The sequence below is a fragment of the Panthera tigris genome, chromosome B4 (genome assembly GCF_018350195.1).
Source record: "Panthera tigris isolate Pti1 chromosome B4, P.tigris_Pti1_mat1.1, whole genome shotgun sequence".
NCBI classification, from domain to species: domain Eukaryota; kingdom Metazoa; phylum Chordata; class Mammalia; order Carnivora; family Felidae; genus Panthera; species Panthera tigris.
The window spans coordinates 11,379,288-11,406,070 of NC_056666.1; the positions used below are offsets into that span (position 1 = coordinate 11,379,288).

The 26,783-nt window shown below is 45.7% G+C and overlaps 1 protein-coding gene and 1 non-coding gene across 7 annotated transcripts in view; both read left to right on the plus strand.

The window, feature by feature from the left end:
* CAMK1D (calcium/calmodulin dependent protein kinase ID) overlaps window positions 1–26,783 on the plus strand; it is a 500,855-nt gene that overhangs the window by 147,641 nt on the left and 326,431 nt on the right. Inside the window, exon 1 of one of the 6 annotated variants that reach the window (XM_042991052.1) lies at window positions 20,795–21,041. The exons of 4 other annotated variants lie outside the window; for them this stretch is intronic. In XM_042991052.1, coding sequence (XP_042846986.1) covers window positions 21,001–21,041 — 41 coding nt within the window. In that variant the 5' untranslated portion in view covers window positions 20,795–21,000. Of the gene's footprint in view, window positions 1–20,794; window positions 21,042–22,668; window positions 23,465–26,783 lie in introns of those variants that run through there. One more of the 6 variants, XM_042991054.1, reaches the window with a different exon arrangement.
* On the plus strand, window positions 6,624–6,752 carry LOC122240682. The gene has a single exon (XR_006220453.1). It is a non-coding gene; the product is annotated as a U6atac minor spliceosomal RNA (small nuclear RNA).

The window sequence follows — 26,783 nt, forward strand, 5'->3', positions numbered from 1 at the left end:
ATTTTTAAAGACAACAGTGAGAAGGAATTACCCCTGGACCTTTTCTCTCAGTGAAAAACATTAGTTGTGACTCTGAGGAAATGGCATGTGGCCATAAGGACAGGGTATGGCAGAATCATCCAAAATGCTGATTGCCTCCCTCAGGGCTCTGTGGGCTTGGCAGTTTTCTTAAACTCTGTGCTCCACTCACTTCATCTACATGATGGAGACAATAATCTCTTTGGATGTTGTGATTAACTGAGGTCACTCTTGTCAAATGCTTAGAATAGTCCCTGGTATGTGGTCTTTTTTTTTTTTTTTTTTCTTTTTGAGAGAGAGAGTGTGTGTGCATGTAGGGGAGGGGCAGAGAGAGAGAGAGAGAGAGAGAATGAATCTTAAGCACTTAAGAATCTCCATACCTGACTTGGAGCTTGATCTCATGACAGTGAGATCATGACCTGAGTGAAATCAAGAGTCGGATGCTTAACCGACTGAGCCACCCAGACGCTCCACAGTCCCTGGAACTTAGTGAGTAAGCAGTTCATGGTTATTATGTATGATTATACACTAATTCTGTTAGGTCATGTTATTACATTATGAAAGAATCGAGTTTCTTGGTACAGTGATGTGGTCTTGGAAACTAGGAACAAATGTCCACCCAGGCCAATGTTTAATGACTATTTGGCCATGACTTGGTCATTTGGATCAGAGAAGAAGGCCAGCGTAGCAACTTTTTTCATGAAAGTTCAGTTTGCCACACTCATCGGAGTCTATGGAGCCCCTCGAAAGCTGAGTGGGCAGAGCCCGAGAGCCCTTGAGTAGCTCCTCTGGTGTAGAGGATATAAAACATGGCAAATGGTCTTTTGTGGAGCATTAGGGGACGGACACCTGACTATTAACCAGCCCCACCATTAACCAGCTGTGTGTACTCAGGGTCAGACCAGCTGTTCATTCGTTCGTTTGTTCATTCATTTATTCATTCATTCAGTTCACTCCATTTGTAAATAGTGCTAAGATATTTTGAAGTAAATTAAAGATCTCTTATTGCAGAATTTCACAGTAACCAAGACATGGAAGCAACCTAAGTGTCTGTCAACATGTGATTGGATATATAAGATGCGGTATATATGCTCAATGGAGTATTTATTATTTAGCCACGAGAAAGAAGGAAATCCTGCCGTTTGTAACAATGTGGAAGGACCTCGAGGGCATTATGCTAAGTGAGATAAGTCAGACAGAGAAAGACAAGTAACGTAGGATATGACTTACACATGGAGTCTAAAAAAGCCGAACTTGTAGAAGCAGAGTGTAGTGTGGTGGTTCCCAGGGCCATGGGGTGAGAGGATTGGGGAGATGTTGGTCAAAGGACTCAAACTTTCACTTAGAAGATGAATAAGTTCTGGGGAATCTAACGCACAGCATGGTGATGAGAGTGAATGCTCTATATTATGTACTTGAAAGTTGCTGAGAGACTAGGTCATAAATGTTCTCAGCACATAAAGCAGGGGTAATTATGTGACACAGTGAGGGTGTCAGCTGACAGGACGGTGGTGATCATATTGCAGCAACTAAGTATACCAAATCAACACATTGTACACCGTAAACTTAGCGTCATAGGTCAGTTATATCTCAATTAAAAAAAAAGATATCTTGACATTCCACCCCTCCTAGAATAAGGCTTTCCATCCCTCCCAGACCCCCAGGAAAGAGAGGAAGGAAAAAAGGAAGAAAAGAAATTTCTCCATGTAACCAAAATAACATTGCCATTACTAATGTAATTAATAATACGTCTTTAATATTTGCTAACATCAGTTCACATTCAGGTTTCCCCAGGTATGGTCAGGTCATACACTGAATTTATGTTATCACAGTCGCTTCATATGGGGGAGGGGGTGAGGGGTGGTACTGACTAAATGGTCTCCAGGCTCAGTGTTCGCGTTTTAATACCTTTAACCAAGTGCTGCTCCGATTCGGTTCATTTCTCTCTTGTTCCTGGAGAAGGAGGATTCGCAATGTATAGACACCAGCTATGGCTCTCAGCATGACCAGATGGAAATGTGGAAAGTATTTGGCCCATGGAATCAGTGGAGACGGTCAGGGGTGTGTCACACTGGGTTGGGCAGACCCAGCACTCATGCCGGTTACATAGGGGAGACAGAGTTTTCGGCCCCAGACTGGCTTGCATTTGATGTGCTCCCTAAATGTTCATAATACCATTTACCTGTAAGAGGAAGACTTGTGCCGTCCTTCTGATTCCCTTTTGTTTTGTTACCTGAGACTCTAGTGTTTTATTCAGGGAGACTAAATGCTGATCTCTCAGATTACCTGTCTAGGGAAAGTCCCATTGTTCCAGAACAAAAGAGTGAAAAAGTCACGTAGTGAGAGCCTAGCTCCCATCTCAGATCTCAGGTGCTGCAGCGTCAGGGGTCACTGGCCTGTTGGCACATTCTCTGCATTGTGTGGGTGTCCCAGTGAAGCCACTTCTCAGCTTCTTAGCCACCCCCCCAAACTTCCCTGGGGCCACTGTGTTATGTGTGTGAGCTCCGAGGGCCTATGGTCTGAACCAGTTGAGAAGTAGGGTTGAGGGGTCAGGCAAGTAGAGGCCAGAATGAGAACTCTTGTGGATAAAAGAGGAATTGGCTGCAGTGTGTGCCAATAAAGAGCTTAATTCTGAACCTGCAAATCAGGCGGCAGTGCCCACTGCGGGCCTCCTCCCCAGGCCTAAGGGAGAGAAGCTGTAGGTGTGCTTCCAGAAGGCTCCCAGGGATGGAGGGAGAAGGGGCTGAGCATCCAACCCTTCTTCCTGCCCTGGGGAGGAGGGTGCGAGAGGGGACACAGGGAGCTACAGCCACAGACAAAGGGACACCCCTTACAGTTAGCTTCCTCTTGGGACCGACTGTCATGGGTGCCTTGTAGGCTCCTTCCCTCTGTCTTGGCTCTACAGACTAATTAATAGAGGAGAGAGAGAAATGAGACAAGTTCTGATAATAGTATTGTTCAATAAATACTTTCATTCATATGATATGCACTCCCTGAATAGATAAATCTTAAAAAAAATTCAACTTCAAAATTTCCCCCAAACTCTGGATATTTGTTGCATGAATGAATGCACCAATCACTTGTTTGCATTTGGGAGACTCAGGATGGCTCTGTGTGTGTGTGTGTGTGTGTGTGTGTGTGTGTGTGTGTGTGTGTGTTGGGAAGGAAGCAGAGAGGAAGTGGGTTGGAGAGCCAAGGCTTTCTGAAATATTATTACCTACAGGAATTCCAAGCTTCTCTGAAGGGTGTCCTGAGTGTTCCAGAAGTCAGCTCCTCTGACTGACAGCCTTCTGCCCCTGTGTCCCAGGGCTGAGACGTTGGGGACTTGACCTAGCACTTGTTTTGGGAGCCCCCTCTTTCCCAAGTGACCAGCAGTCCCCTCATGGAGGGAGATGAGCCATCCAGGTCCCAAGAAGTTGGTGTGATAGACAAGGAGGAACCAGGGGCCGGTAGAGCAGGTGGATTGGGTGGCCAGGTGGATTGGGTAGGTACCTTATAAGGTACCTCTTACAAGGTATGGAAACCGTACTTTGTGGTCGGGTATGTTCTGAGAGCTAAGTATGGAGCAGGACAACAACCTTCGTTCAAATTAATGGAGCAGAAGAACGCATTACATTTTACGGACTTTAAAAATTTGTAATAAAACATATGTAACAAAACATTACTATTTTAGCCACTTAGGTGTGCAGTTCAGTGACATTAAATACATTCACAGTGGGCCACCACCGTCTATCTCCAGGACAATTTCATCTTTCCCAATTGGAATTGCATCCACTAACCACCCCGGGAAACCACCACTGTACTTTCTGTCTATGAATTAGACTACTCTAGTCACCTCACATAAGTGGAATCATGCAGTTCTTGTCTTTCTGTGACTGGCTTATTTCGCTCAGCATAATGTCTGCAAGGTTGATCCATGATGTACCAGGCATCAGAATTTCTTTCCTTTTTTTTTTTTTTTAAATTTTTTAATGTTTATTTATTTTTGAGAGAGAGAGAGACAGAGACAGAGACAGAGTATGAGCAGCGGAGGGGCAGAGAGAGAAGGAGACACAGAATCCAAAGCAGAGTCCAGGCTCCGAGCTGTCTGCATGGAGCCCCATGCGGGGCTTGAACCCACGAACTGTGAGATCATGACCTGAGCCGAAGTTGGACACTTAACCTACTGAGCCACCCAGGCGCCCCAGAATTTCTTTCCTTTTTAAGACTGAATAATATTCCATTGTGTGGATATGTCCCATTTTGTTTATCCATTCATTTGTTAATGGACGCTTGTGTTGTTTCCACCTTTTGGGTTTTGGGATTAATGCTGATATGAACATTGATGTACAGATATCTATTGGCATTACATCTTTTCAAAATAAACTTTCTTTTTTTTTTTAGAAATACAATATATACATTACATTTTTGGTGACCGCAAAATATATCTAACTCATTTGGAACCTGAATTTGTTATTCAATACCCCTAAAGTTTTAAATGTATGACTGTAGTGCATTTTATTATTGAGCCGTGCCTCTTTTGTCCTGAGTTGTTAGTTTTTGTGCACCCAGTTGTATATTTAATCTTGTTAGATCTAGTTCACCAACTTAGCCTGTCATGACCTTTTAGAATTCTGAGTCTTTCATCTAGTTTAATTTTGGGTCAGGCACAAATCTGATCATATCTCCTCTATCTCTGTACAAGTCTTGGGTGCTGCTGGAAACCTCTCCCTGCCTCCCTTCTGGTTGGCTTTTCTCTGGGCATTGCTGTGCTGTCATATACCCATTTATCCAGCTTTCCTCACCGCTGGTTTGTAAGGAAACACGTCCCCCTCCACCACGTATGTCTGCACATTTTCATGCCGTAACAGTCTCCAGACTTATTGAGAATGGGACTACACCAGACTGGTCAGTCATACTCTGGTGTTGTTTGGGAATGGTAGCCACCAGCACGTTGTAGGTGAGGGGGGATGAGCTGTTCTCTTACAGCCTCACGAGCAGGTTATAATGAAAGCAAGTTTCAGAACCAATTCGACATTGGACCCTGAAACAAATGGATATTAGCAATCAGGCAGAGTCTAGTCCGTATGTCCTGTTCTGTCACCTGAAGTCCCAGCTCTGTGTCCTGTTAGGTGCTCTGAACACCACTTGGGATGAAGGGTGGTGGGATGAAACCAGTGGCTGGACCATTTGGGATCAAGTCTAAGGATACAGGCTAAGGGCCTTGTCGGATGGAGCCTTATACCCTATCTATTCAAGGATAGAGACCGTCTAAACTATTTTACCCCGTTCTTGATGTGCATCACGCTAATTAACAAATCACCGATTTCATCAAGGAAAAAAAAATCGTTCCTCACATTCATTCTTCTAGTTAGTAGAGGATCTGATCTTACTCAGATATACATAACAGAAGAGGTTCTAGTGGGGCGCTTTTGGAGTGAGGACTGTTTGGTCTGGATGCTAGCTGATCCGCTCAGGATGCTGAGATATAATTTACCTATAGTAAAAATAACAAATCTCAGAATTTTTAAGCCCCTGTAAGGACCACCTAGATCAAGATGTAGTATGTTTCCAGAACCCTCCAAGGCTCCCTGGTATCCTTTTTCCCCAGTGAGAAGAATGCCCCTCCTTCTCCAAGGTAATCACTCTTCTGACCACTGTCACCATAAATTAGTTTTTCCTGATTTGAATTCCATATGCATGGAATCCTACTTAAGTTTGGTGAGATTCCTTCATGCTGTGTAAATTGTTCATTTTCTTTCACTGCTGTGTAGGATTCCATTGTATGAAATGTAGATAGCCGTTCTACACCTGGTGGATGTTTGATCACTTCCAGCTTGGGGCTGTAGTGAATAAGGCAGCTAAAAACATTCTTGTGCATATCTTTGGTGGACGGAGTAGGAGTTATTGATTAAGGTAACTAACTGTCCCTAGAATTGGTTTATATTCACGCACACAGAGAGGATATCATATTTTCCATGACACATGGTTTTAGAGTATATTAAAGGGATCATACAAAACTACATATACAAACAAAGGAGCATAGTCTCGTAAAGTATGTGCTGGAACAAAAGCACATCATTGCTTTTTGTGTTCCTTGACTATAATAAATATTCTAAGCCACAGAGTCAATTTCCTGGGAGCCGAGATTCTCATGTGAAAGTATGCTGTTTCCTTGTGGCTTCTCTAGAAGGAGTGGGAAAAGGACCTTTTCATTAATTCTGCAAGTACGCATCATTCTCTAATTTTAGATTGTCATTGTGAAAAAAGCCATGGATTACTAAAAACTCTTGAGAATATCAACTACTTTTGGGGGGTCCCCTGCATTGGAATGAATAAGATTCTTAAATATTCATTTATGTTTTTCTTTCCATGTCATTTTGGGTATTGTGATGAAAATAAACTATTTGCTGCTGATTTAGAATCCCTGAATACTCTTATAAAAATTTAATTCCACCCATATTAACTAGGCTTTCAAGGCTTTTTCAGAGGGCCTGTTTTCCTCTAATAGATTACTAGAGGGAAAATCTTTTAGCCTAGAAAATTGATGGATGGAAGTAGAACATGGAAACTGAACTCCAGCCACCAATGGGGATGCTGCATTGATTTAAAATTGAAAAGGGTCTGTGTTTTATGAAAGTGAAGAATTAGGTTAGCAGTCCCCTTGACAAGAATGCAAAAATTCTAATGGTCTGTAGCACATGCATACATTTAAGGTATCACCACCTCTTCATGGCACCTAACAACATTTTTTTAACAACCCTACGGTGTGTTAAACATTACAGATGTCCTGTTCCGGGAGTCTTTCCTACACACACACCGCTGCACATGTACTGAGATGACACTTGTACAAGGTTAGTGTTGAAGCTATGTGTGTAACACCAGAACACCAGAAGCCACCAGATGTACATCCGTCTATAAGGGAGGGGCCGAAGGGTGGTGTATGTGTGCAGCGGATGCTGTGTGGTTGTTAGAAGAGAGCGATGACGTATGTCCTGATGTGGACTGATGTCCAGGTACATTGCCATGTGAAAGAAACAAGGTGGAGGCCAGCATATAGACTGTGCTACCTTTATGTATGAAAGGTGGAGATATAGGGGAATTTACTTATATTTGCATAGAGAAAAACTGGAAAGATAAACAAGACATAAATAGAAATGGGATCTGTAGCAGTCAACGGGATACGTAAGGGTTGGGAGTAGGCATAGGAATGGCTCCTTCTGCATGGATCTGTTTATCTTGTGTTGACTTTTGGAATCATGCAGAAGACAACCAACCCACAAAAATGAATCTGATCAGGCACGCTCTTGACATTGAACTAGACCAAGAGCACGTGGCAGAAAGTGAAGCTGGTTGAATGCATCACGAAAGGGTGAGATCATACACTCCATTTCCTTTCTCAGATGCTCTCAAGTTCAGCCACTCAGTCACGGGTGCTTATTGAACCGGTCTGCCAATCTGATGTGCCAGCCACTATCTTAGGTGGTGTCGGTGGGAGCCTTAAGGTCCAAGCTTTCCTGGAGCTGCCTGAAGGGGCAGACAACAAGGAGATGACCAGTGAGGGAGAGAAGACTCCTGCTGGTAGGCCCAGGGAAGGAGGTGAGGGCAGCCTCTGTTGGGGTCACAAGGAAGGATAATTGCTGATCTATATTCCTGCATGTTCAAGGCTCATTGGTGGGCAGTATTTTTGTACATAAGATAAGAAAGTGGGGTAAATTCTCATTTCTATTCTTGCATTACAGCAGTCAGGATGTCATTTTACCATAGTCTCTCATTACCTCTTCAGTTAAATTTCAAATAAAGAAATAAACACATTATAGCAGTCATGGGTCCCCCAGTGTACTACTATGTGGGCAGGAGGCCAGAATTTAGGTGAATAAAGAAAAAGTTGATTTGACCATTATAGTTTTGTTTTCACAATGGTGTGGTTATATTGGGGATCATGTTATCTCCATGATTTGTGACTGTAACCATAGGTTATTGAACAGACAAGATACTACTCTGACTAGCCTGTTATTTATTTATTTTTCCATTCAGAAAGCAGGTAAGGGGCTCCTGGGTGGCTCAGTCAGTTAAGCAGCCGACTTCGGCTGAGGTCATGATCTTGCGGTCCATGAGTTTGAGCCCCGCGTCGGGCTCTGTGCTGACAGCTCAGAGCCTGGAGCCTGTTTCAGATTCTGTGTCTCCCTCTCTCTGACCCTCCCCTGTTCATGCTATGTCTCTCCCTGTCTCAAAAATAAATAAAACGTTAAAAAAATTTTTGAAAAGAAAGCAGTTAAATGTAAATTTTCCCTATATGGGGACATATGAGCTATAGAAAATTGAACCCTCCCCCACCATGGTCTTCACGTTCTAGTATCTTCATGACAATTATTTTCTGAAAATACTATGATGTTTCCACAGTAGATGAGGTAGACATTTGAAACATTTCTCTGCTGTTTATTATTTTTTTCTCATTCTGGTCTTTTACTGGCATATTTCTCTTTCAGAGTTTCTAAAGCAGATGAAATATTAATACGGTTATTTTTTAAAGTTTTTACAATGACGTGATTTTTTAAAGGGAGAGTTTTTTTTTTTTCTCTCTGTTTCTTTCTGTTCCATTACATTTTGGTGAAGCTTGAGAAACAGAGATCAAAGGCCATAGGAAAATGTCATGGTCAAAGTGCTTCTCACCTCGCCAGTTCCCCAGTGACTTAAACCTTGCTCAAATTTGACAGAATAACAACACAGACTGGCAGCCAGAGTTGGGAGTGTGGAATTTTCCTGGCAGCCAAAGTCGAAAATGCAGATCTATCTGAAGCCAGCATATTCACAAACAGTCGTAGGTTCGTGAGTTAGTTAGGAAAGCACCAGAAATCAGATTTAAGAGTGAAAAAAAAAGAAAGGAGAGTAATGCAGATCCTTATTTTATGAGCATAACCAAGTGCTATCTACAGAACGTAAGGAGAAGCTCACGGGTCCCTGGGGTCCACTGTCATCCTGGGGGATGCACAAAAAGCTGAAGATGATGATGGGGGCTTGCCTGCGTGTTTCCCTGTTGCCTATTGCTTGAGAGATGTGGGCCATCTTGGAGGGCTGGCCGTTTTGAGACTTGGCCAGTTCTCCTCTCTCTGGGAATCTCAGGGCGAACTCGCTAGGATGTGGTCTCTGCTTCTCAGTAGGTAAAGAAGAAGAGAAGCAGTGACCACGTGAGCTCTTCTGCTCTGTCACCTGTCCTGGCCTTACAGGGATGTGTGACGTCACCGGGCTTGGCTGTGGGAGTCACCGGAGCTGCTCCCTGATGGTGTGACTATTCTCATAGTCCATCACCAGCATAGCAAGGCCGGGAGGTGCATTAGGCAGCTTTGCTCCAGGGTAATGCAAGGAATCTGGGAACAGTAGGGGTATGTATCTGGTGCTCACACTAGGTTGTGTTTTCTTTCTGAAATTCATTTCCGGAGAGGAAATAAACACGGCAGGGATGCAAAGGTGAGAAAGGATGACAGAGCCAATGCTCTGATGCCTTTTGCTGTTTGGGGAGATGTTTGTAGAGTAAGCATATCCAAATGCCGTTCAGCAGCCTGTGAAATTTCTCATAATCTTTGGGCGTTCTCCCTCCATGACTGTGGCCTCCCCAACCTTCTCTTTAAAAAAAAAATTTTTTTTTCACGTTTTATTTATTTTTGAGAGACAGACACAGAGCATGAGCAGGGGAGGAGCAGAGAGAGGGGAGACACAGAATCCGAAGCAGGCTCCGGTCTCTGAGCTGTCAGCACAGAGCCCAACGCTGGGCTCGAACTCACAAACCATGAGATCATGACCTGAGCCGAAGTCGGATGCTTAACCGACCGAGCCACCCAGGCATCCCTCCCTGCAAGCTTCTAATAGAAGCCCAGCCACATTGAGTGGAGATTGTGTTGCTTTGTCACAACAACTGCGGAGGATGAAGTTTGTTGCTCATCACAGAAACCAAAGAACAGCTTTTCTTGGAAGCAACTCCTTGTTTTCTAAGCACACAGTAAACTATTCTCTGGTGTCCACTCTGCCTGAATATTCTCAGCCAACACTGCTTACATCTTCTGCTCACAGCACGATCCTTGGCTCTTTGGTGAGTCAGCGAAAGAAGACGAGTGTATGTTACAACAGTTTTAGCATTCTGCCAAAGCCCACATTCTGTTGATTTCATGAAAAATAAGTGGATTCTTTTTTATGGGCATATTTTACTGAATTGACAGTTTGTACATCTAGCCTGTCAAGAGTTTTTTAACCGTATTTGTGGGAGTGTCAAGGCAGTCCGACAGAATGGGTGTAAAATAGGATAGTCACTAGGACAACAAACATGGAGAGCTCATGTCTGTATATTGTGTTGGAGCTCATGACATGCACTTTCTGTGTCACTTGTGTTAGTCAATAGGAGATGGATTGGAGGACAGACCTAACAGGCTCTACCGGCCAGTCGGAGTCAAAGAGCTTTTGTGTCTAACCAGCGAAGGTAATGGGGTCCTTTCATGTTGGTGAAAATAACCCAGAGGCCAGCATGTAACACCAGTGTGGACAAGGCACGTTCGGAATGGGGTGGGAAGAAGTGGTGAGCATCACACCGGAGAAGGTCCATCTCTTGGCAAAATTCTATGGAGCAAATGGTGGCTGAAATTCAGGTCAGCAGCAAACTTATTTCCTGCCTGATTGGGTTAGGGAAAGAAAATAAACTGTAACGAAGTAGTATTTTGTTAATACTTGTATGTGTTTATCATATATAAATATTAATATAAATACTATTTATATATGAATATATTTATATATGTGAGTTATTTATATATGTTATATATATGAATAATTTGTATATATATAAATGTATCATGTGTTGGTGCTTATTAGTATTTATTAGTAAATTTGGTCATATGTTTATATTCAGAAGTTGCCCTTTTTAAGTAAATAAAATTCATAATCTGCCATCACTTTTGTATCTCTGTCAACCAGTTTTCTCATGTCTGAGGTTGCTACTGGCATTTTTGCTACCAAGTTCCTGGTGTACTCTTTCTTTCTTTTTTTTCTCACCCATGACTTGAAGTATGTGATACAGATGCCGAGCTGGGCTCTGAAAACCTAGTTAAAACATATCTCAAAACAATAATAAAAGTCACTGGCTGTTTCCTATCTTCTTCCCATGATTACTGAATGACTAAGTGAGGAATTAACCTGATTGCTGTGTAGATACCTGTAGCACAGGCCTGGGCAGATGGTGTTCAGTAAATTGGTATTTTCCCTCACCCTCAATAGTGCTTGTCTTTTCTTTCTTTTTTTTTTTTTTTTAAAGTAGGCTCTGCACTCAACATGGGGCTTGAACTCATGACCCTGAGATCAAAAGTCACATGCTCTACCAACTGAGCCAGACGTGCCCTTCAGTAGTGCTTTTCAGCCTTTCCCTGAGTATCCTCAACTGCAGAGAGCAGTAGACACATGAGCTCAGGCCCCTCTGGATGTTTCCCAGACTCCCATTGAGGAACACCAAAGTTCTAGGAAGATGTGCCCTTGTAACCTTGTGGCTTCACTACTCCCTGGCACACAAACTGTAACTTGAGAAGGTTAGTGTTCATGGCTAATGTTCAACCTGGCAGAAGGGAGTGGTCAATATATTCACCCCAAATATGTTTTGTCATGTTTGATATGCTTTGCAATTTGGCCACTTATATATGGTTTATAAGATAATTCCCTTAAGCATGTTGGATTCGACAGCACACCCGTTCTCCAGCCATCCTGGACAGTGGGCAGGGAATCATTGTTCCTAAATTCTGCATTTGCACGTTCAGCGAAAATGTAGAAATCCGATGAGGACACACTCCTGAAGTACGTAGCATTCTGTGGATTTTAGTTACATGCAGAGATTTAATGGTGGATTTCCAACTGAAAAATAAGACAATGGGGCAGCATTTCTTTACTAACTCAGATAAATGAAAATAAAAGAAACCCTCCTCATCGGGCATTTCTGTAGCAGAATTATAGAATCTACTAATTATAGATGATTCTCAATTGCCCATGAATTTGGGGGTTCATTTCATTTCTTGCAGATCATTTCAATTCTTTGGTAATAGAAAATTTTCACTTTGGTGGTTAGTTCTTGTTTCTATGGAACCAGTCTTATTTTAAAGCCAGATTTTGACAGAGGAGTTAACATTTTGAGCAATGTGGGTGTTACCCCATTGTTAAAGGTGAAGAGACAGAGGTTCAGGAAGGCTAATGCAAGACCACTGAGTCATGGACCTGGGCTGTAACTTCACCTCTCTGACTCAAGACTCATTCTCCCTCTCTCAAACTACTGCCTATCCACTGGTAGAAATATGGTAAAATGTCCTGAAAGATAGGAGGAGGCCTAAGAAAGGCTGACATAATCGCGAATCATCAATTCCTGAGTAACCAAGAATTGACAAATATTTGAGAGAGTTAGCTTTGGTTTCTTCATGCAAAAGTATTGATAAGTCTTATAAGGAGCAAAGGAGGTAATGGATTAAAAATACTTTGGTAAGGGGTGCCTGGGTGGCTCACTCGGTTCAGAGGTCTGACTTCAGCTCAGGTCACGATCTCGTGGTTTGTGGGTTTGAGTCCCGTGTCAGGCTCTGTGTTGACAGCTCAGAGCCTGGATCCTGCTTCAAAGTCTGTGTCTCCCCCTCTCTGCCCCTCCCCCACTCGCACTCTGTCTCAAAAATAAACATTAAAAAACATTTATAAATACTTTGGTAAGTACAACTAGCTCTAAATATACAAAGGAAGATTATCCATTAAACCTCTGCCCTTTGAGAAGAATCTGTACCTGGGACTGTACCCTTGGCCCTTCTGAGTCACAGGCCGGACGCCATGGTAGCTCTGAAGGGCTGTGTACTCTAGCTGAGACTTCTCTGTGGTCCGGACAAATAACTGCCAAACAAAGCAACGAGTTGAACAAGGATTGTCATGGCCATAAAAACAAGGATTTTATGGTTGACGATCTCTGCAACTTTCCTACTAAAGGCACACAAAGTTTTGATAACTCATTTTAAGGCAAACCAAGTCCTGTGTTCTCTCTCAGCCCCTTGAGAAACCTGCACATAAATATGCGCAGAGTAGAAGGAGTGGAAAGATGGCCACCATATTTAAGCATGTAGCAAATAGTAAGAGTTGGTGGTTGGGGGTCCACCCTCATGTTTTCTTGACAGTTGGAACTCTGGTCGTTGATGAATTGTTCCTTGAGCAATGTCTTAATCTAAATAGCGCAGTTACTTAATGTGGTGCCTAAACATTTTTACCTGTGTTAAAACTAATGAAATTGTCAGTTACACAAGGGCTACCAGTGACTTTTCTCTCATCACTGTTCATTTTCTGAGAACATTGGTTGAGACAGACTTTGTAATGCCCAGTATAGTAACTGGCACACCGAGGGATGATACATGTATGTATATGTGTGTGTGTGTGTGTGTGTGTGTGTGTGCGTGTGCGTGTGCGTGCGCGCGCGTGTGTGTGTATTTGTTGAATATACGAACTACAGAAGCATCTACCAGAAGCCAGGCTCAGTTTGTAGGAGCATCTGTGAGTAGGATGACCTCTTAATTGGTCTTTATTCACTCAAAGTTTATAAAATATGTTCTTTGGGTTTTTTAATGGAAATTTGATAGAGGTAATTGTAGAGGTAAATGTAAATGAAGTTTTTTTTTAAGTTTATTTTGAAAGAGAGAAAGAGCGTGCAGGGGAGGGGCAGAGAGAGGGAGAGAGAATCCCAAGCAGGCTCTGCCCTGTCTGCTCAGAGCTTGATGTGGGGCTCAAATGTATGAACTGTGAGATCATGACCCGAGCCGAGATCACAACTGGAGCCGAAATCAAGAGTTGGATGCTTAACTGATTGAGCCACCCAGGTACCCCACTTTACATGAAGTTATAAGGAATAATATAGAGATCCTGTGTCCTTTTTAGTCAGTTTCCCCCTAAAGGCAACATTTTATAAAAATATAACACCATATCACAGCCAGAATGTTGATGTTGACACAGTCCACCCATATCATTCATATGATCTACTGATTTTGTTCAGATATCTTTCTGAAGTGATTTTAAAATGATGGAGTATGACTGGGGAGCCAAAATAGCCAGGTTGTAGGCTCTTGTGGCAAAGGTGCAACCAGGACTTTGTGAACATCTGTTGGGGTGAGGCCGGTTTCCAGCTGCAGAGGAGAGCACTGTGGGATGCCTAGGGGGTACCCCAGGGAGGAGAGGTTTTCCAGGCTCCAGCCTTGGGGCCCAGCACAGTAAGAGTCTATTTGGCAGCCCAGAGGAAGGAGGGAGCCTTGTCCTGCATTTTCCAGGGCTGAGGTGGCCACTGGTGGGTGCCCTTCCCGCCTGTGGCTTCCCTGCTCCAGCCACGAGGCGGGAACACGTGCTGTGGCTTAGGCTTACAGGGGCCCTAAGTCTGGTCTACACCCAAATCCCAGACCACACCCTCCCCCTTCTGAACCAGAATTTCCAGAAGGTTTGAGAATTAGCCTCAGTCTTTGTCATTCTTTCCTTTCTCGTGGTTGTTTTTCTTACTGGATTCAGGCAAGCAAATAATGAGGTATTGGAGGGCTGATGGTCCCTCTTTTGATTCATTATTTCGCAGTCTCTTAACCAAATCTCATCTGCCCTCGAAGCCCTCACAGCATCGCCCTGGAAAGGTGGATCATTAATGCTGATGGGAATGAAGTCAGTTTCTCCCTAGGGAGACATTTCCAGGGAATGAAGACCTGTGACTCCCATGCTGGGGGGTGGGGGGCGGGGGAGGCAGGGGTGAAAAGAGGGTGGTGGTGCCCATTATATTTCTGGGACTGTGGCCTTTTTTCTATTTAGGGGGAGAAAAACCGCCTAGTGTTTTTACACTCTGGAAATGAATCCAGCCTTCTAGGTTCGAAGAGGTTTCTCCCACCTCCCCTTTTCAGGCTTAAAAGTAGCTGGGTTCAGCCTGTAAAAGTAGCTAACTCACAGTTAACTCTTCCCTCTGAACCAGGCCTTCCCTTGGTGGTGGGCAGGCTGCTAGCAATATCATTACTGCTTTTTCGGGGCCAGAGCCAAGAAAGGCAACATTTGCATAATATTCCCTTATTTGGTTTGCCACCTTCTGCCATAGATCTGGAAAATAAAAGACACACCTTTTGCAGGAATTGCTAGTTCTTAAACAAATAACTGCATAACAACTGCTTACCATGTGGGAACCCTGAGCACTTTTCCAGGAAAAGCTAATATAATAAAATGCTTTGGCAAACGTGCCTGTACTATAATATTATTTAATAAGGTTTTAAGAATCCGGTTTTTAAATTTGCAGCTTCTGGAGAAAATAATGTTATATTTTACTTGGAGAACAATTTCGTTGAAATGACCCTTTCAAGGGATTTGGAAAATGCACGTGTTCAATTATTCTTTTAAGCCTTTTTATATAATGGGTTCTCATAGAACCTTGTTATTCCTGGTGGGTTTTTTTTTCTCTGCTCTCACTTTTTTTTGTTGTTGTTGTTTACCAAGTTATTCTTCTTTTTAAGTATTGAACATTTTCTTCAGGGCATATTCTGATATTTAAGTAAATGCATGTATACCAGGAAGAAAGGATGGTGAATTTCTGCTTGATTGCTTTGGATTTTTCTTTGGATCCAAATGTTCACATATTAGGAAACAACCAGATAATGAGGTTTTTCAGATAATCGTAGAATATCCATTATTATATAAACACAGCTAGCCTTGAAGGCTACATTTGCCGCCCAGATTTCATGGTGACTTTCTCGAATGCTTTTGAAAACTTTGACTTTCTGTATAGTATATGTAGGCTTGCTTTTGTAAATTAAAGAAAGTGTGTTCCCTCGTCCCCAACCCTTATCTTATAAAGATTTGAAGAAGGATATAAAAATTGGCTCTCATCTTCAGACATAACCACTGTTAAAGTCTAAAAATGTATTTTCCAGGCTTTTTCTAGGCATGGAGTTAACGCAGTTACTTTCCTATCATATATTGTTCTTGCATTTGTCATTAAAGGACCTATCCTGGGCATTTTCTCATATTTGTAAGTCTTTCCCTCGGATCCTGTGTATGCCGTTCGAATCCCACGTGTGTGCCACGGCCCAGTACAGCCACCACCTCCGTACTGACCAGAGCCCCGGGGTATGTGTGAGGGAGGGGGTCCCACTTGCCTTCTGGAAGTCACGGAAGTGCCATAATAATCCTCTCCTCTCTCTCTGCTCCCTCTCCTCTTTTTCCCCATGTGTGTTTTCCTGTGTTTATTTTTAGTTCTTTCTCACTTGCCAGTATCGATCGGAGGCTGGGGGCTAAGTGGCTGCTCTGTGACCATGGGTCCTCTGCCCACGAGCATGCCCACTGCAGGCTGCGGGGAGCCCGCTGGCTCGTCCTGGGAGGTGGGAGACCCTGCATCAGTGTGTGGGGTACACACGGGGGCGGCTGCCTTTAGGATTCTCAGTCACGTTTCCTTCTGGGCCTGAGGTCATGTGTCCTCCTTGTTGACTGCTTACTGGAAACTGTACCTCCTTGAAGTTGGAGAACCCATATTTCAGTGGCTGGTGTGGGGCTGGCTTGGCCTAGGTGGTGACCGTGGGAAACGTGCCCTGGCTCTTTGACTAGAGCTTAGCAACCCAAAACCCAAGGCTCCTCGGGTCAGGAGCTAACCTGGCTGCCAGGTGCTGGCCAAGGGGCCTTTAGCTTGTAGGTTCCTGAGAATCAGGCAAGGCGGGGCCTGGAGCACCGCTCCCAAGGGCCTGGGTGCTCCACCCATCTCCCCACCTGCTGCACAGGTCTCTGACTTCTTCCTTTATTGCTAGTGTAAAATAAGGACAGACATGTTGAAAAGGTGTGATTCTGAGCTTGACTGCAAGTCCCCATTTAACGTAAGCCCTTCTTATCCCCTCCTTTGTCAGGACAGATATTTTGGGTATGTAACAATTCACTGAGGGGTGAGGGCATGTTGAGACACAGACGGCATGCTATCCATGCAGTTTCCCATCACTGGTCTCTCTGTGTCTAAATTTGTCACATGCATTGATGGCGTAGGCCCCGGTGAGACCCGTAAGCCCCAGTGGTCTGTACACAACATCCCTGATGGCTTGCTCTCCTGGGTTCTTTGATTCTTTCCTTCCTGTGATTAAAAATCTTGCTTCTCCTCCTCTCTTCTGAGCACACTTGTCTTCCTCCGCGGAGGCCTCATGCAACTCTGTTCTACCTGTCGCCTGTCTCCTTCCTGCCTCCCTTCATTCCTGGGCTCAGTCTTACACTTAAAAAAATTTTTTTTAAAAATGTTTGTTTATTTTTGAGAGAGAGAGAGTGAGACAGAGTGTGAGTGGGGGAGGGGCAGAGCGAGAGGGAGACACAGAATCGGAAGCAGGCTCCAGGCTCGGAGCTGTCAGCACAGAGCCCGACGCGGGGCTCGAACCCACTGACTGCAAGATCATGACCTGAGCCGAAGTCAGATACTTCGCCGACTGAGCCACCCAGGTGCCCCTCAGTCTTACACTTTTTATGTGCAGCGTCCGTTTGCTCGTTCATTCATTCATTCACTCATTCATTCATTCAGTTTCTGTTGTGCCAGGCCCAGTGCTTGAAGCTCAGTGCACAGTGATGCGCAGCACATTCCTGCCTCCCAGGAGCCTGCTGCTCATCACCTGGGGAGTCAGGTAAGCTGCTGCGTATCCAAGGTGGGGATCACGAGGGTCGACAGAAACACAGGGAGGCGGACATAAGTCTGTGCGGGAACCAGGAAAACCATCAGTGGTGAGGTGACACCCCTTAAAGCGTCTGCAAGGCCACAGTGTGGGGCAGAGGGAGGAGGTCGTGAGAGTAGAAGGAACAGGACGTGCAGAGGCTGGAGGCGTTAACAGTTGGCCTGTTTGTGAAAACCCTCCATGCGGAAATCAAGGTCAGAAGGTGTACTGGGAGACAGTAGGCTGTGGCCCCACCCGGAACGCCCTTGCTTATCAGAATGAAACAACAGTTAACACGTACGTGGCCCATGTTATGTGCCAGCCACTGAGCATTTTATAATCATCAATTCATTTAATCCTCATACCGACTCGAAGAGGTAGGGACCATTATTCTCTCCATTTTACAGATGAAAAAACTGAGGCCAGAGAGTTTGAGATTTAGAGACGGTCTTCCAGCCAGCAGGGTGGAGCTGGGCTTTGAGCTGGGGAACCTGCTGTGTGTGGCCAGATGGCCCAGAGCCAACTCTCCTAATGGCCCAGTGGCCACCTCTTACACTCCAGAGCAGGACTTCATCATGCTGGCCTTGGGGAATGACAGAAAGGGGTTAACTGGTGGGGAAAAGGATCTGAAATTTGTATAGAGAGTTCTTTATCTTTAGAGACAGATGGAGATTCGATCCAGGAAGGCTGCGTAGAAGTCCCTGCAGTTTTTGTGTGGGAATTTGGTGCAACAGTCTCTTAGAATTGCTTTCTCAGAATTATATATACTGAAAAGGCAGTTCTGGGACCTATTTTTAACCGAACGTTAGTTTATAAGGAAACATGCCCTGTATGCTGATAGAATTTGATGTTCAAAGTAAGTAATCAATATGTTCATGTGATTTCAAGTATTTTGCTATAAGTAAAAGCAAGTTTTTTAAATTGGACACTTTTCGTAAGTCCCTTTGGACCTTCCTTCCACTTCTGGGTCTGATGGGAGGTAGGCACTTTCACTAACAGTACCTCTGGGGAAGTAGTTGGCTCCTCTATGATATGGTGTCCCTACTGGTACCTCTTCCATGAGTTTTTTTTTTTTTTAACCATTATTTAAACTGTAATAAAATACACATAACATAAACTTTACCATTTTAACCACTTTTAAGTGAACAGTTCAGTGGCATTAAGTGTATTCACAGTGTTGTGCAATTATTACCACCATCCATCTCCAGGACTCTCTTTATCTTCCGAAGCTAAAACTCTGGACCCAGTAAACAAAACTCCCCAGAGCCCCTCACCCTCCAGCCCCTAGAACCCACATTCCACTTTCTGTCTCTATGAATTTGACTACTGTTTGTACCTCATGTAAGTGGGATTCTATAGTAACTGACCTTTTGCGTCTGGCTCATTGCCCTTACAAAAATGTTCTCAGGGGCTCCTGTGGCTCAGTCAGTTAACTCTCTGACTCTTCATATCTGCTCAGCTCATGAGCTCATGAGCTCATGGTTTGTGAGATCGAGCCCTGTGTCAAGCTCTATGCTGACAGCATGGAGCCTGCTTGGGATTCTCACTCTCCCTCTCTTCTCTGCTCCTCCCCACTTTAAAAATAAATAAACTTAAAGAAAAAAGATGATGTCCTCAAGGTTTATCCATGTTGTAGCAGGTGTCAGAATTTACTTGCTTTTTAAGACTGGATAATATTCCACTGTATGGATAGAGCACATTTTGTTTACCCGTTCAGCCCTCAGTGGGCACCTGAATTGTCCCCATCTTTTGGCTCTTGTGCGTAATGCTGCTATGAAAATGTATCAGTATCTGTTCAAGTCTCTGCTTTCGTGGTATTGCATGAAGTTTTACTCTCTCCTCGGTCTGACCTTGGGGACTATATATATAACACAGTTGCATTCATGGGCATAGAAGCTGCCTTCTTCTCTCTCCCTTTTCTATCATGTCAAATGAATCATATTAATATAGTAGTAGAGGTAGATTTCAGGAGGGGGTTGTATTTTAGAATGGGTCCTCCTTCCCACTTTTATGGAACAGGAAGTATTTACTGACAAACTCCATGCAGGAGGTGACCACTCCCTGAGCTGTGGAAGCGCCAGGAGAGATTCAGGGTGAGGGAGGGATGGGGCTGGGAGGGTAGTGCTGCCTGGGGCCCAGTCTAGGAAGAAGAATTTAGGGCATTCGTTGCACTTCACGGGAGGGCATGAGGAAGAGAAGAATCTAGGGTGAATCCCAAATTTCTAGCTCAGTTGGCTAAATGGTCCCCAGAACTAGGATGACCGGCATGGGTGATGCTGGGGGATCACAGAGCCTGCACCTGTTTCAGACCCCTTGAAAATAGGGGGAGAACCTCCACGGGCCTGCCGACGATCTGCAGGGTGAGGGTCATTACAGTGCAGCCGAATAGTGGGGCTGGAAAATGAAGTGACAGTACCGTATAATTAATGCGAATTTATTTCTTCTTTCTGGCTTTATTGAAAACAATTGTCATATATCACTGTATAAGTTTGAGGCATGCAGCATGATGGTTTGAGTTTGATGTACAAATATCGTGAACTGATTACCACAGTAGGTTTAGCTAACATCTTTCTTCTCATACAGTCACAGCAAAAACTTAAAAAAAAAAAAAGAATAAAAGCAACAGTTGTTTCCTTGTCATGAGAACTCTTAGAATTTGCTCTCTGAACAACTTCCCTGTATACCATCCTCCGTGTGATCCGTGTGAGTTACAGTCACCATGCTGTTCATTCCATCCCTAGTACTTATGTATTTTATAACTGGAGGTTTATACCTTTTGATCACTGTCCTCTAACTCCCCCTTCCCGCCTTCTGCTTCTGGTAGCCACCAGCCTAATTATTTTTTTTCTGAGGTTTTTTCTTTTTTTTTAATGTTTTTATTTAACTTTGAGAGAGACAGAGCGTGAGCAGGGGAGGGGTAGAGAGAGAGGGAGACTCAGAATCTGAGGCAGGCTCCAGGCTCTGAGCTGTCAGCACGGAGCCGGATGCAGGGCTCGAGCTCACAAACTGCGAGATCATGACCTGAGCCAAAGTTGGATACTTAACCGACTGAGCCACCCAGGCGCCCCTGAGTTTTGATTTTTTTTTAAAATTCCATATATAAGTGAGATGATACAGTATTTGTCTTTCTTTGTCTGACTTACTTTGCTTAGCATAATGTCCTCAAGGTCTACCCATGTTGTTGGAGATGATAAGACTTCCTTGTGTTTTTATGGCTGAGTATTGTATACACATATACCACAACATCTTATTGAAAGATGGTTACATTTCTTTACAGAAACTTCTGTTGTCATGTCAGGATTTTTTGTTGGGGTATCTGTTGTGAAGGCCAATGTTTTCTTGGTTTGGTTCAAAGGTGACAGATGGAAGTAGGTAAGTAATTTGTTATTAAATGCTATTAGTATTTCCACCTGAATTTTTGTACTCTATTTTGAATTTGAACTTGAACTTGGGGTATGTCACTACAACTTTTCCTTTACTAGCACCCTGTCGTCTGACCTTGTCAGCCCCTCCTCATAGACTTGCCAGCCCTGGTTCCTAGCACACCCAGCCCTTCACTTCCTCTGTGATGTGTCCTGTTCCTGTAGAATTGGAAGGAACCACACAGTAGAAGGAATGGATGGATGTAGGGTAAGGATAATGGGTTCACTTTCAGATGTCTTGATCTCAAGACCATCATGTAGGCATGTAGGCGGGTGGATGTCAGGTGCTCAGGATGGAGCTAAATGGGACATAGCTATGGAAGCCATCCCAGTGCCCAGGGGGAGGAGATTGCCTGAGGGAAAGAAGGCACAGAGGGAAAGACCATCCTCTTCTTCGTCTACTCCTGTATCCATTTTGGGTGACAGAATGAACAGTAGGCCACGATTCAGAGGTGGCATCCAAACTGGTGCCGTGTGCCTTTCCTCTGTCTTCATGTGGGTAGACTCCAGAGAGGAAGAGGGGGGTTTCAGGACACATGGTGGGGAGATGGGCTGAGGCGTGGCAGCCACATGGGCTGGGGGAGAGGAGCCCCCAGAGGAAGCTGGGAAGAGGGTCAGGGGAATAATTGGTGAACCAGGGCAGGTGGTGTGCTGGAAGCCAAAGGAAGGAGGTTGAGGGAGGCAGGAGAGGCCAAGTATTCAATGCTGAGAGAGACCAGATACTTGACAAGTGTCCCCTGAATTTGGCTGTTGGGAGGCCCTCCTAATCCCTTCCCGAGTTGTTTCAGGTAATGATGGTTTCTAATCCAAGATGGTACCCTTGCGGTGTGCTCTCTCCTTAGCTCTTGAATTCCAGATGCTCTGTCAGTCAGCACACGATGCTTCTTATCACCCATTCCTTACCAAAAATACTCTTCAGCAGTCCAGAATGCATTCTAAACACTTCCACTACACATTCTAAATACCAGCATTTGAACTCAGACACATCTAATTCTCTCTGGAGGCATCTCCTCAAATTCATATCATCCTTATTTTAACAGTAGAATAGGGGACATTTTTATTCACAGGATTCCCAACCCACAAGATGCTTGAGGAGCCAGAGATTGTAAGAATCTCCATGGATCACAGGTAAAATTGGTTGGTGACCCTGAGCCCCTGGGGGACCTTGGGTGAATGCGTCATAATATCTGCTGGCTTCCTTCAGCTTCTCTCTTCTGTCCTTTAAACCACGTGCCTGAGAATCAGGGCCGTCGTGGATTCCAAGCTTACTCTAGCCATTTCCAAGTTCCTGCTGTTTGTGGAGCTGTTCCACTGACCGGTGAGAATAATAGTAATAATAGGTACAGTGTATTGAGTGCTGACCATGTTTGGGGCAGTGTACCAAGTGCTTGACATGTATTATTTAATTGTTTAAAAAAATTCTTTTAAACGTTTATTTATTTTTTAAAGAGAGAGAGAGAGAGAGAGAGACAGGGTGTGAGTGGGGGAGAGGCAGAGAGAGAGGGAGACACAGAATCCAAAGCAGGCTCCAGGCTCTGAGCTGTCAGCACAGAGTCTAATGCGGGACTTGAACCCACGAACCATGAGATCATAAGCTGAGCGGAAGTCAGATGCTTAACTGGCTGAGCCCCCCACGTGCCCCTATCTCGTTTAATTCCTAAACCGTAGCCTGATGAGGTGAGTGTTGTTAACCCCCCTGACCGAATGAGAGAATTGTGACGCAGGAAAATTGAAGACATCTTCTTGCAGCCAGTGGTGGTTCTCAAACTCGAGTGGACATCAGAATCCCCTGGAAGGTTTGTGAAAGCACAGGCTGCTGGGCCCCACCCCTCAAGGTTCTGATCCAGGAGCTCTTGGGGTCAGGAACACACTTTGGGAACCACTGCTCTTAGCCACTCAGCTAAATGCAGGACAGGGGTTCCCAGCGGGGCCTGACTGCCCATGTGCTCTCTGCTTTGCGGGATGTGCACCCCAGGAACCTGAAGGAAGGAAGCCTGCTTGCCGCCTAGGTAGACTGCGGGCTTCCTAGTGGAGGGTTCAGGCGAGGGGTTCTCTTTCAGGTGAGCTCTGGGCAGGCATGGCAGGTGTACTGAGGCCCAGGGAACCGTTGGGGGCTGGAGCCGGTGGAGGGCGTCGCCCATATAGAACTTAGAACATTAGTAACGTCGACTCCAAGTCTGTCTGCTTTGTTATCACTCTGAACCCGGACTTCTAAGCAGTGTCTGTGCTGCCCCCTCCCTTTGTATGCCACTGCCCGGCAGCCAAGGAGAAGAACACCCAAGCACCCTTCATTGCTGGGGCTCTGGGACGCTCAGGGACCTCATCTCCACCTCTGTTCTCCACGCGAGGAAGGGCTCAGCCCATGTCCAATTGGTCAGTCCTTCCTCCTCCACCTCCGTGTTCATGCTCATAACCTCCTTTAACATGCCTGAGGGAGAAATGAAAGACTGCAGAGTCTGCGTTGGACGGGTGGGTTTCATAGCAATGCCTCGTGTGGCCCTTGCCAGCGTTATCAGACAGAGACTCACCCCTGGGCCAAGACGGACCCTTTGAATTCTCACAGTGACCTTGTGAGGGGGGGTTCTTTTGTCACCCCCCGTGGCACAGGTGAGGACACGGAGGCGCACAGAGGTTAGTTAAGCCACTTGCCAAGGTCAGACAGCCAGTGAGCGGGCAGCCTAGCTCCAGAGCCCTGTGCTTCACCACGTGCCCTGTGCCCCTCAGGCAGACCGTCGGTGCTTCCTGAGTGCACGCGGGAGTAGGCATATGCGATGCCAGTTGGGGTGGGATGCTGTGTGGGTCACCCCTTCTGCAAGGTGGCTACTCTGGGTCCGCTCGGGGTGGTGGGAAATCTCCCCACGATGCCGCACATCTTTGTCACAGACACCACAGCGTTCACATCCGCTGCGATGAAATGTGCTTTCCCAGGAGGGGGTGGCTGTGGGTATTTATAGAGCGTCTTATAGCTGAAGAGCTCCAGCAGCAACAATTACCTCTTTAATCCTCTTAGCATCTCCGAAAAGAGGGAATGAACTGGTATGGCCTGCTCCTGTTCCCTCACCTTTGCCCTACCTCCAGAATGCTCAGCCTCAAGGTGGGAAGAAGAAGCGGGGTATTCGGAAGGAGGAAGTCCTTTCTCGGAGTCACATCAGAGCTGGGGGAAGAGGGGGCTCCCCGTGGAGGGCTCAGATCAGCTCCCCTGCATCCGACTTCCTTTGCACCACCCGGTAGCTTAATGGAGAAATAACCTTTTTTCCTGCTATAGAGAGCTCGCCAGCCCTTTTCACTCTTCTCCTTCCGCTCAGGGAAAGAAAGTTTGAATAATAGAATCCTCCCTCCCCCCCCCCCTCCCCCCAACCTTCTCAAGCAGTGAATTCTTCTGTCTTGGCAACTACAGTGTTCAAGACAAGCTATTCGGAGGAGTAGCAGAGAAAATGAAAGGGGATGAGGTCTGGGAAAGTTCTTTTCAGTGTGAGTGGGTTTTTTTCCATATGCGCATATATATTCCACACATATTTGCATCCATGCCTGCTTGGTGCTGTAGCCTACTGGGAACGCATGCTAAACAGCCCGCGCTGGTGACTGTCTTTTGTTACGTGGATGTATTGAATTCAGTGGCAGCACCTGAGGATATACTGAGGGGATAAGGGTTATTTTGATGATCTGACCTCACCAATGGGATGCCGTGGTGGTGATGGAGGAGTCCCTATTTATACCAATATTTCCTGTTACTAAGGGTAGAATCAAGCCTGATGAATAAGATCTGCTGTGGCTTGGCTTTGGGACATTTCCAGACATTACAGTCTCCTCTTTCGGGGTTGTCAATAGTCATTCCCCTGGCCGGATCACGGGGCTAGCTAAGTGTGCAAAAGAGACAATGCAGTTAGAGAAATACTCACCCTGAGCTTCCTGTTCCTTATCTCATGATCCTTCATTATAATGTCTGGCTGGATCAGCTTCTCCTACCTGCCATTAACCATCTCCTTCTGGCCACTTCCTGTGTGTGTGGGAGCCGGGTGAAGACCCCAGACTGCAGACTTGGGGAGACTCTGCTCTGTCATTCAGTCTCGTGCTTTGTTTTATAATTTTTTGTGTGGTGTTTTAATGAGGTGATTTCATACCTGGGAAATCGCGGTGGCTCCAAGTTCATTCGGGTGCACCCCGTCAATGTCCTGAGACCGGAAAAGGGCAGGGTGGAGTTGGCATTCTGAACGCTTCCCTCGGTGCTCAGCCATGCGTCTGTCACCCAGGAGCTTGGCCGTCGGAAAGAAATATTGCACCAGCTGCGTTCTGAGCTCTGGCTTGCCCCCCAAGACTCCCACCTCCTCCCCGGTCCGGCCCCAGCACCGCCGTCCCTCTCTCCTCCCCTGGCATGCCTGCTCTGCCAGCCGACAGTACCCAGTCACTGTTTCCCTCTGTGGTTCATCTGCAGTTAGAGGAAAATGTATTCAGTGTGTGTTAGGAGAAAGGAAGGCCAGTAAAGGAGACCCCGGGATAAAACAGGAAGAAGGATGCGTGAATGAAGGCCTTTGGAAATTGCTCGTACAATACTTCCACCTCCTTGCCTCCGGGAAGGCAAAGATCAGAGACCGAGAGCTGTCATTATCCCCCACGTAATTATAGGAGAGAGCCAAAGTTCTTGGAAACGCCAGGAAAGTCAGGGAGCTTTTCCAAGACAGCCGAGGGAAGCCAGCAGGAACATTGGCTCAGGGGAGGCTGAGCTCATACAAGGGGACCACTGTGCAGTGGAAAGAATGACTTCCCCGGGCCTCAGATGTGGAAAACAGCTTCCAGGGGCTGGCTTACGAACTCAAGCCGGGTTTGTGGCTTTCTTTCGATGTTCTCCAGGCTTCTGACTTGTGCTGTGTGGCTTCACTGGAGAAGCCACCCGCAGCTGCTTCTGGGGCAACAGGGACTCTGGGGGTCGAGGCTGCGTGTGTGCCCGTGGAGGGCAGGTGTGCCAGGAAGGAGCCGCAGAGCTCCATTTGTGCCCAGCTGAGTCTCTTACCGGCTCCTTCCTTCCTCCTCCGAGGCAGCCTTTTTCCTTTCTATCACTAATTCCCATCCTGTGACGAAAGTTTTCATACCCAGCTCCCATCCAGCTGGGGAAAGGTTTGCTTTTGGGATTCCTGTGCTGAGCACAGCAGGGCAGAGGGGAACCTTCCTGAAGGAAAAGCTATAACATTCTGCATGTTATTGCTGCTACCGTGTGGGTATTTCTAAGTAAGAATGCAAACAGGCCCGAAATAGCATGTATTAGTAACTGTAATGGGGAAGCGAAGTGTATTTTTGGCAAATATGGCTAAAGCTGATGATTGTGGTGAGTGAGGGACGGAGCTGGGGTGGGGGATCGTGGCTGCTTCTGGCTGTCCCCCGGAACTAAGGACTGAGGACACCTGAGGTCCCGGGCGGTGGGGCTTCCTGGGGATGCTTTGCTGGCTCTAGACTCCCCTGTGCTCCTGCTTTTGCCTGTCGTGGGGACAGTAAGTAGAGACAGCAGTGTGACTGTGCTGGACCCCGGGGATGGAATCCAGAAGGGCCAGGGGCAGTAACTCACTAGGCTGGGGGAGGCTCGCCCACCCACACATGGCTGCACCACCCACCTCTCTTGGTGGAGGACAGGGAAGGCCTGGTCACACAAAGCCGGGTAAGCTGGAGGATGTCAAGGCACTGGTTGGCGGGCTGTGGCACT